Source organism: Aphelocoma coerulescens, chromosome 1, assembly GCF_041296385.1.
Source record: "Aphelocoma coerulescens isolate FSJ_1873_10779 chromosome 1, UR_Acoe_1.0, whole genome shotgun sequence".
Classification (NCBI taxonomy): Eukaryota; Metazoa; Chordata; class Aves; order Passeriformes; family Corvidae; genus Aphelocoma; species Aphelocoma coerulescens.
This window is the reverse complement of record NC_091013.1, coordinates 93031248-93041944: the sequence shown is the minus strand read 5'-3', so window position 1 is coordinate 93041944 and position 10697 is coordinate 93031248. Positions and strand designations below refer to the sequence as shown.

The 10697-nt window shown below is 42.3% G+C and overlaps 1 protein-coding gene across 2 annotated transcripts in view; it reads right to left on the bottom strand.

The window, feature by feature from the left end:
* Positions 1-6346: 6346 nt before the first annotated feature.
* The window catches only part of LOC138111682 (ephrin type-B receptor 5), a 67059-nt gene continuing 62708 nt past the window's right edge, over positions 6347-10697 (bottom strand). For both annotated transcript variants that reach the window (XM_069017880.1, XM_069017870.1), the window contains exons 14-17: positions 9847-9996; positions 9503-9696; positions 8100-8255; positions 6347-7048 (exon numbers count right to left, since the gene is read on the bottom strand). In XM_069017880.1, coding sequence (XP_068873981.1) covers positions 6940-7048; positions 8100-8255; positions 9503-9696; positions 9847-9996 — 609 coding nt within the window. In that variant the 3' untranslated portion in view covers positions 6347-6939. The remainder of the gene's footprint in view (positions 7049-8099; positions 8256-9502; positions 9697-9846; positions 9997-10697) is intronic.

Genomic DNA, 10697 nt, shown 5'->3' with positions numbered 1-10697 from the left:
GGGTATGCCAAAAAATGAAAAAGCAATGGAGATTGATGACTAGGACATTATGGATACAATTGCTTAAGAACTTAAGAGTAGTTCAGTATTGTGGGATCATGACTATGATGGATCCATTTGGAGAGGCTAGAAGGGGTGCATGTTATTTTTGATATCTATCACCAGATTAAAAGACTCGGTAATTCACATGGTAAATTCCTGTGTGAATGGGATCACAGATCCCAGGTGATGTATGGACAACAATCGAGTTGCTGTGATGGAACACACGTGTCACAGTCCAACTCAACAGCACGGTCAGAGTTATATAATAAATCACAGGATAATTTTACAGCATGGCCATCCAGATCCACTAAAAGGCTTGAATATCTAAATGCCTGAGCCTGTGATCCAGAGCTCTCCAGCTAATCTATTTCAGTGAGAGGATGTAGTTTAAGAATTTCTTGACTGAGTTATTTTAGACCCTAAGATACTGCTGCTATGCTTACCCATCTGATCACATATATGTAATTTAGAGTTTATCTCATCTCGCTTTGCTCTGGCTGTACCTTGTAAGGGACCTATTGATAGGTACTCTCTCAAAGCAGGCATGGAAGAAATTGATGGGATACAAACCAGCAGTCATGAACCAGCATCTGGCAGGTGGTAGGGCCTGCCTTTGATAGGGCCATTAGGGATTGAGAAGATCACTTCCATTTTTAGGCATTTTATATTTGTAAATTCCTGATTGTAATTAAAAAATGCTATAGCAATACAGCCCAGGATTTGTAACTCCTTTGCCCTTGGAGTTTCACAAAATTGAAGTCACAGGTTCATTCCTTACTGTATTTAAGAAGGGCTTACAACCCAGGAAAAGCTAGATGCTGGGTTCTTCTGATGAGGTGCTGAACAAGCAAGGGAAAATGCTTGATCTCTGTGTCTAGGGAGGAAGTGGCAGACACTGATATATTTTCCTTAATTCAGGTGATTCTTGCGAATATTTATTTTGAGATTTGGATAGCAAAGTACTAATAAAATTAATCTTACAGAGTAGAAACTTAAGGATCATTTTATGGTCCATTAGATTGAAAATACTGATTAAAAACTGCTTAGCATTGTAAAATGCCAATATGAAGATCCATTTTTTGAAAACTCTCCTCTAAGGGTAGTGCTTGACAGCTGGGAAAAAAAAAAAAGAGTGCACTTTCTATCTACATAGAATGAGTTTCCTAAAAAAACATTTACGTCAGAAGGATCAGAGTGTCCTGATTGAGTCAAAGAACTCAATTGTGAAAGGCTTACTGTGATCTGTGGGTGAATAAGCAGCGAACAGTCAGTGTGAGAGGCTGGTTTTCTGTCCACGTAGAGTATTAGTGAGACAGGTTTTGTCTGTTCTTCATATTCTCATCTTGGAAAGGAAGGCCAAAAATGTGATGAAGAAGAGAACCATAACAATGATGACAGGACCAAACAAGATGTGTGACAAGGAGACATTCAAATATTTCATTTTTTTAGAGTATAAAGAAGTGAATATGGGACCCAATGATGGTGGAAAATGCAGAAATACCAGATTACAAACAGCTCTTTATCCAAATTGGGTAGTGTACAAAAAGTGCCTGGTAAACAGCAATTAAAAATTATCACAGCCATGGGGAAAACAGTCCAAGGTATCTTGTAGATTCATTATTCCTGAATTAATCAAGATTAGATACCTTTCTAGCAAAAATTCTTCAGTCAAATGTAAGTTAAACTCAACAGTGGGTCAAGAGGTGAAGTGTACTGTCCTGGAGGGTAAAGATCAATGTTCCCTCTTCTACCCGAATAGTAGAGACAGGAAGGCACATTATAATTACTGTTTTTTTTGAACAGAGTAACATGAATAGATCTACTTTAAAATAGCTTATTTCAGATAATGCCTTGTCATTCATATCTGTCCTGACTTCTCTGAATAAATCTGATTTTCTTATTTTTAATCTCCTGTTCACTTGCAGAATTAGTATGGTTCAAAGAGGGCAAGAGCCTGTTCTCAGCAACAGAATTGTTTATAAATGATCAATCTGTTCCAGCTGTCCAAATGCATGGGCAGTAATAGGTTTGGCTAAAAGTTGCCAAAATGCAATGAGAGAGAGTTGGATAGATGCAACTCAAATTCTAGTTTTAGCCAGCAGCCTGCATAGTTTCCATGTCTCTGTGAACTGGAAAAAATCCAACCTTACTTAGCATGGCCTGAATTTAAGGAATTAGTTTTCAGAAGCAAACAGCTTTATCACTGTCAGCAAAGCACACTTGGTCTTGTATAAGAGACATAAATAACACGCCAAACTATTAACTATTTGAGGCATAGATGCTAACCCATTGCACTCATACTTGTCACTTGCTCTTGCAGCACTTGAGTAAAAGAGCACATTGCTCTGTTCGTTCCAGGAACACAGGTCATGGAAGAAACCAGAAGGAAATCCCAGTATGTTTTCATGAATCTGCATGTTTCAACTGAGAATATTTCAGGAAGAGAGTTTTCTCATCACTCGGGAAAGGGAAATGAAATAGCTACGCTCCAAGACTTTTTGAGGGCAGTTCTGTACTTCAGCACACCAGGACACCTCAGTTCTGTATTTCAGCACACCAGGGGGAGCGATTCCTCTTTGAACAGGTCCCAGTTACAGCTCCACAAGGTCTAGACAGTGACTTTTCATTAGCTCAGCGCAGCCTTTTCAGCAATACTGAAGCGGAACAGCTTTATACAAAGAGCACTATGACCTTGGATGCCACAACAAAATGTAAATGCTAAGAAAGGTGCCGTTTTTTCCATATAGATTTGAAAAGTGACAGATTAGACTAGCTTTTAGGTAGAGCAATGAGGTTTGCTCTTCCATGCTGTCTCTTAATGATACCCCAAGATTCAAATTTATGTGTGATCTGCAATCCTCAGAATATGTGGTAGTCAGGAATGGATGCTAGCACATAACATGTGATCAGCTGATTGCATTGCCCCTCTACCTACCTGGTTTCAGGAAAGAGAAATTATCACTTTTGTCCTGAACCCAAAGCTACTACCTAGCTGCATCTCTGTGTATAACAACTGTGTAGCTGACTGGTGAGAAAATGTGCCAAAGGCAGGATGGATTCAAGCTGGTTACCTTCATTTGGAGTAGCCCTCAGGCAGACTTGTTGGCTGGAATCATACCAAGGAAGATCCAGTGGTAGGGACAGCTCTGCTCTTTTTTGTTTAGTAAAGGTAAGTTCCTTGGTGATGTTCATCATTTCCCACCACACCCACAGGTTTCATTCAGCTTCATAACATATGAATTGTCTGGGACTAGCTACAGCAGCTTCTTTCTTTCTAGATAGCCCTAGGTGCTGAATATATTTGTGCTAAACAGACAGACTTTCAGCATTTCTCTCCACTAAGCAGCTTGTGCTCCCTCAATTAGCCCTAATACAATGTTGTTGAAGCATGAGCTAAGACTATACTCTTCAATTTAAAAAAAAACCCAACCAACCAACCAAACAAGAAACCAGGGACTTCAGCTATTTCACCCACACATGAATTGAAGTTACTTGGGTGCAAATCACTGTGTAAGTCACACTCTCGTTCAGCCTTTCCTTAAAATCATTTCAGGCATGGAAGAAAGAATCTTAGCTTACGTGCTTGTCTTTGAACACTGGCGAGCAGGGGCTGCTTCTGGCAGAAACGTGCCCTGGCTTAGTGAGGCAGGAGTGCACAGGCATGTAGCTCCTGGCTGAGAATTCCACTTGGCTGCCAAAGCAGCATAGGTGGGAACTTGCTCGCCCGATGTGCTCTCTGGCAGCACAGAACATTTAACTGACATCCTGGTGCAGATCCAATTATCTGTCTGGGAGGCTGTCCAGCAAAAAGACAGGTTCAAGGAACCTCATCAGGAATAATTACAAAACAGCTTGCCTTAAGGTGAAGTTTCTTCCTGTTTCCAGACTGTGAAAAGTTGGTGTTCAAGCACAAAAGACATTCGTCTTTGAAATATATTTTTTCTAGCTATAGGTGTAACTCTTCTGAGCTTTCATACAAAAGCCTAATGCCCCGAAGAAGGTCTATGCATTGATCCCTGAGCATTTAATTTATTCATCACCCTTGTACACTGCATGTTATAGAAATCATATGGAGAAAAGGTGGGCAATAACTTGTTAGTCTCCCGTTGTTTCTCAGGCAAAGAATGCAGCTCTGCAAGACTTTTTCAGCATTGTTTCTCACTCTTTTTGTGAAGGGCAGGTATCAGGTGCCTAGGGGAGCCCACTCCTTTCCCTCCTCATTCTCATCCCTACCTGTTGAGGGTGCTCATATACTGCAGGACATCCCAGACAACTGTGGAAACAGAATGTAGAATCTCTGGTTTCAGATGATGGCGAACAGTAAGACCAGGGTATTTCTAATGCTTTTGCCATGACTGCTGCCCTTCTGCCATGCTTGCAGAGTTAAGGAGTGACATGATGGCAAATAACACAAGCTGCATTGCAACTTGAGAACCTTTGCATCGCAAGCTGTGTAAAAAAATAAGCACCTCAAACTTGGGAACACACTGGGGATAAAGGGAATGGAGACACTTCTTACAGAAAAGAGTTACCCATTTGCCTTCAAATGTGATGCCAAGCCTGTCCCTTGTGCAGTTCTAAGTCTCACTGTCAATAGAACAGAATTCAGGCAAGGCTCCCATTTCATCTCCTATTCCATGAAGAGAGACAATGTATTTTCTGCATGTAAGTTTCTACTAGGCTGAAAGAGGCCAGAGAATTTGGTCTAGATTGCTTATCTCTCCTGTAATCCTGACCACTCAAGGCATGGAAAAGAAAGGCTGCCTTGTTTCCCCAAATGGCACACAGAACTTCTAGAATACACTCATATATGAAGATGCATACATGCACTGTTGTCCTCTGGAGAATATATATGGAAGGTGCTAGAGACCACAGATTCCCCTCAACATCTTGTGCTCAATATGCTTCCTGAAGAGGACAACACTTGTTCTGTCTCGGATGCCGTGGGTGGAGCTGACAGTCAGTCAGCATACATGTGACTCGATGTGTGAGTATTACAAGTTTCCAGAAATCCCTTAAAAAGCACAGACTGAAATCTTCTAGGGTTGGACTCTAGTCTGATGTGATTTGGGGTTATTTTTAATCTTCACACTCTCTTTGTACTGTCATGAATGTTTTATTCATGTTTCCTTTTATTGTTTTTGTATTGACTTTTTTGTATCTTGAAAAATGCAATGCTGTTCTCCCTCTTCAGCTAAAAAAAAGTTAAAAATAACGTTATTCTAATGCTGTAACAAAGAGTCTGAAGTGCATTGGCTATCCCAGTGCAATGACTCTGGAGCACCTCCTATCCTATTATTGGACGCTTCAATCACTATTAAACGTGGCTTCTTGGTCTTCAGCTGCTGGGCTGACTGGGGGAACCTTTAAATCCAAACAGGAGTAGTATCGGAGGAAGCTGTGATGTTCCAACCTTGACAGCTGGAAAAATACACTAGGTTCATGTCTAGTTCACAGTGAGCCAACAGATGAGCACAGATCAGAACAGTTGGGGTTATTTCCTCTCTGGACACACAGCATCATAACTGGGGTCTTGTTTACCAGGGACATTTCGACTTCCCTTCCTATGTGTTGATGAGGTAGACAAGTGTATAGTTTATGAGTTTTCCTTTCAAGCTCAACTTCATAGGGATAGATAGAGAGATACAGTCCCAAAGCTCTGCTCCTTCTCGAAGCAGATTTTTCTATATACTAGTCTGTACTGAAGAGATACATAAGCTCTGCCATTCTGGTCACACTCATGTGCCTGTACCAAACAACACAGTTGATTCCAAGAACATTGTTAACCCTTTTTTAAGGACTGAAGTGGCTTGTGGGACTGGTACCACTCCCTGATTACTCTTGGCAAAAACTTGTGAGTGAGTTTCACCTCCCTCATTCCAACTGTCTGTTTGAAGTTGCAGGTCTGCATTTTCTTCAAAAACAATATTCAAACAACTGTGCTCAGTGGCTAGGGTGAGAAAAAGAGGAAGTATTTTTCAACAGCAGAGGGCTTCAGATTTTTGTCATTCTGCTTTTCATTGCAAGGGGTTCAGAAGAGAACGAACCCACATTCTGAGTACTCAGGATTTTGGAGTAACACATACTATGCCTTTCCTCACAAGAATGGGCTTATGAGAGCCAGAATCTATTTGTTTCCCTCTTCACTTGCAGATCCTGCAGGATGGATTCTAGGAATTGTTATTTATCCATTCTGTTGCAGACCCAGACTGTTCCTCACACCAGCACAAAAGATTTGTCATTCCCATCATGGAGCAGACCCAAGAACTGCACATGAAATAGCACTGAATTTCGAACCCTTTACTCTGAACCTCTTTACCAGGTGACACCTGTTTTTGCTTATCACATACTGTGCACTACCTGGAACTTCAGTTCCAAACTGAGCTGGCATACCCAGTGATAGCCTGATGCTCATCTCCATCTGAGGAATAACCTCTCACACCACAATGGCACTCTTCTGAAAAAAAGGCTGATTTTTTGTTGCCTTTATTATGTCTTTTCAGCTTTGCTGGGCTCTCAGCCATAAATAAAGCCTGCTGATGACTTTGTAAAGTTGTCAGGTACCTTTTGTTGGCAGACAATAGGCAACAGGTGCTTGTGATCTGTCCAAGCCATTATTCCATCTCTGCCCCGTGTTATTACAACCTTCCCACCCCAAACCCATTCCCAATGTATGATGTCAGCCACATGTAATTGTCACCAGTCATTTAGCTCTGCTTTCAAATCACGGCAAGGCCTTGCTTTTGTTCATGGAACAGGACATGTAGTGTGCACTCTCTGGGTGCATTAAGTCTTCAAGTAGCATACTGACATCTTTTTCTTACATTGAAAATCCCTCTGAATTCCCCCAGAACCTTTCCAGAGTTTGAGACTAGTGGAATGAGGATGATGTAAACATCACACTTCAACTGGTTCAAGTTGATTCAAATGGACTCGCATGAGCTGGATGCTGTTTAGAATCTTCTTCTGGTGACCAACGAGGGTGATTCCAATACGCTGGATATCTCTGCAAAAGAAGAGAGGACATGGAAGTTGTTAAAATGAGCTTCTTGTTCTCAAGAGTCTCAGTCCATTTTGCTGTAGATGCAAATCAACGTGTATGGATATGTGTGTGTGCCTGTCTGTGTCTGAGAAACAGCTGACAAGGCTTCTGCTTTTGCTTGACAAATGTGCGTGGGTGGAGGGGGTGTTGGCAGAACTTAGTAGGTACAAAAAGAAGCAGTGGAATTGGGCCACGAAAAGGATCAGAGGGCTGATCTCCTACAGAAAAAAGAGAGTTGGAGTTGTTCAGCCAGAAGAGGAGAAGGCTCCAGAATGATCTTCAATATGTAATTGAACTGACAATTCAATATGTAAAGGGGGCTTACAAGAAAGATGGAGAATGATTTTTTACCAGGCCCTGTAGTGATAGGACAAGGGGCGGTGGCTTTAATCAGAAAGAGGGTAGGTTTAGATTGGAGATAAGGAAGGGTAGTGGGACACAGGAACAGGCTGCCAGGAGAAGTTGTGGGTGTCCCAACCCTGTAAACATTCAAAGTCAGGTTGGACAGCGCTCTGAGCAACATCATCTAGCGAAAGGTGTCCCTGCTCATGGCAGGGGTGTTGGACTAGAAGACCTTTAAAGGTCTCCTCTAACCCAAACCATTCTGTGATTCCAAGAATGTTCCTTTTTCTGGATTCCTTCTTCTACATAACACTTCAATCCAGTATACTGTGTGGCTGGTTCTACGCATCTACTTAAAAGTGGTTGTTATTATCTGTGCTAGCTGTCATGAACATTCTGATGTTAACAGGCTCTCTGCAACACTGACAATATGTCTTCTGATGCAAACTGGATCAGAATTAATGCTTATAAAAACAGATTACAAGTGTATAATGGCATGGATGGCGTCCAGAGACCCTAGTAATATGCAAGGAACAGTATCTACTTTGCTTTGGCTTCCCTCTCGTTTTTCATGCGTATGTGTTTTCCATACAGCCAATTTCTCAGACTGCTTTCACTTTCTGCATGGAAAACTCAGTGTCTGGTATCTGTTGCTCTGTGCCCTGCTACTTACTCGACAGTCATGCGTGATATGACATCGAATGTAGCCAGACCGGCCTGGTCAAAATTCTCCTTGTAGCGGCCCATCTTGATAGCATCCAACCACTCGTGGGCATTGCTGAGGGAAGGGAAATCTGGAGGACAGTTGCTCAGGAGAGGCTGGGATGGTCTGCAATAGAGGCAGGTTCTAAAACCCAAGTTACCGACTTCAGCTGACCACACTAGTAAAGTTAGAGTTATGAGAGGCAGAGAATGCAGCCTCTGAAGAGGACAGAATGAAGAACAATGACAGTTTGTTCTTCATGCCCTGACTCCTGAAGTCCCACCTTCATGTGCTGTTTCGAGGTTACTCATGTGCCTTTTTCTGCCTGAAAACAATCAACCAACCCAAAAAATTGATTCTCCCTACCCATTGCCCATACTCTCTCAGGCACATTCTCTGCTTGTTGCCCAAGGTATTTCCACACTTTCCCGGTCTAGACCTATTAGCTGGGCAAAGAGCTGCAGTGAGGAGGTTTCTGAGAGAGCCATGAGACCTTATACACCTTTTTACCTTTGTGACTAGGTCCCCCTCTCCTAGATGTTCTCTTTGGGTCACATAGTAACCTATGAGACAATGAGCACGTTGTTTCAGCTCCAACACCCATCAGAAAAAAGAATTGCAGTGAAAGGCCAAAGAAATGACAGTTGACACACGGCATTTTCTCTTCTCCTCATCATCTGAATCTATCCCAAAGATACAACACTCTTTATGTGCTGCTTTTAGTAAACTGGGCATCACTAGATACTTTTCCCCTCCCCCAGCTGTGGAGTACATTCCACTGAGACAAGATTTATAACCACAGGGAAAAACCCTCCAGGCCAGCAGGATGTAATTTTGTCATCAGCCCAGCAGCCAACTAACCTTGGCACCGTTTATCCCTCCAGAGACTTCTTCTTTGCTGACCTCCTGCCTCTTGTTCCATCAGACTGCAAAATGCAGTTGGGAAAATATGGGATGTAAGCTGCAGCTCTAATTATTCTTATCTAGAGACTTCCTTCCCTCCATAAGCTAAGGTCTTCTTTTTCTTCATCATCTCTTGTGGTCACACAATATGGTGCACTCGTGCAGCTGCACTCAGATGTGTCCCTCCCTTCAGTCCCTATGATCCCTCAGTCATTCATCCCCAGTGCAACTCACAGAGATTTATCTCCTGTCACATTCAGCACTCACAACTCCACATTAACTGAATCAGGATACACAGCTCTTCCAACCCGCTTCCTCTTTTTTTTTCCCTTCCTGTTTGTTCCCAGTCTCAAATGAGAGGGCTAGAAACAAAACTATATAGCCTGATTTATGGCTTTCTTTTCCTTTTCCTTTTCATGATGCCTACTGAGAGACAAGTCCTATTATTTTGCATTAAATGCCCATCTCACCTGCTGGTCCCAGTGCCAATGGCTTTGAGGGCTGAAGGCTTGCGAATCATTTTATCCAGGGCACTGACTATTTGCTCAAATTTGGGTCTCTGGACCCTTTCCTTCTGCCAGCAGTCAAGCATCAGCAGGTGCAAAACAGTTGGGCAGTCTGGGGGTGGTGGAAGGCGATAGTCCTGGTCAATGGCATTAATTACCTGCAGGAAAAAAAAGAAAAAAGCTTTATCACAACTGGGAAAATAAAAGACAAAAGAGCTTCAATCACTCTTGTGTGTATGGCCTTCTTCTGCTGGAATTGATACAGGACAGAGAGGCAGACGTACATCCTCACCACTTCTAAAACTTACATCCTGATTGGACATGTCCCAGTAAGGCCTCTCACCATAGGACATCACCTCCCACATGACAATGCCATAGCTCCAGACATCACTGGAGGAGGTGAACTTGCGGTACTGGATGGCTTCAGGGGCAGTCCAGCGGATGGGGATTTTGCAGCCCTGGGAAGCAGACCGAAAGCAACCAGAATGTAGTGAGATAAGCACTAATTGTGAAAACAACATCACTGAAACAATCAGATGTTAGTAGTGCAACACAACACTGAGCATGAGAGTCCCATTGATTCTGCCTGGTTTCAATTCATACTACGTTCAAGGTTTTCAGCTTGTTTTACTGACAAGTTTAAATGGAAAGAGAGAATCATGCCACCTTGCTGCTACAAATCCCATGATTTTATACTTTCACAGCTTTACTTTGCAGCATTTGAAAGTGGCATATAGCTGAATCCTGCTGAGCCACAATCATTTAGAAATCTAAAGCCATTTAAATAATGCCAAACTGCAGCACTAAGGTCAGAGACACTGAGTAGCTTGCATTAACTCCTTTCTCTTTCCACCTTGACCTCTCTAACTGCAGGTATGACCTACAAGATGAAATATCATTCAGGTGCTGGTTCTTCAAAATGCACAGATCTAAAAATTGTTCCACTTTTCAGTGACTGGAATCTTCATCCCCTTCTTTTTCAATCCACCTGCTATACTCCCACCCCTTTTGTAGTATGTGTGACAGCTGTCACAATTTCACATGCAATAAGCTCATTTGATGGTTGGTTGTAAGCCCATAAATACATTTAGGCCATTTATACTTTCTGCAGGAAAAAACCCAACTCTTTCTTCAAAGAGTGGTAGTACAGGACTGTAAT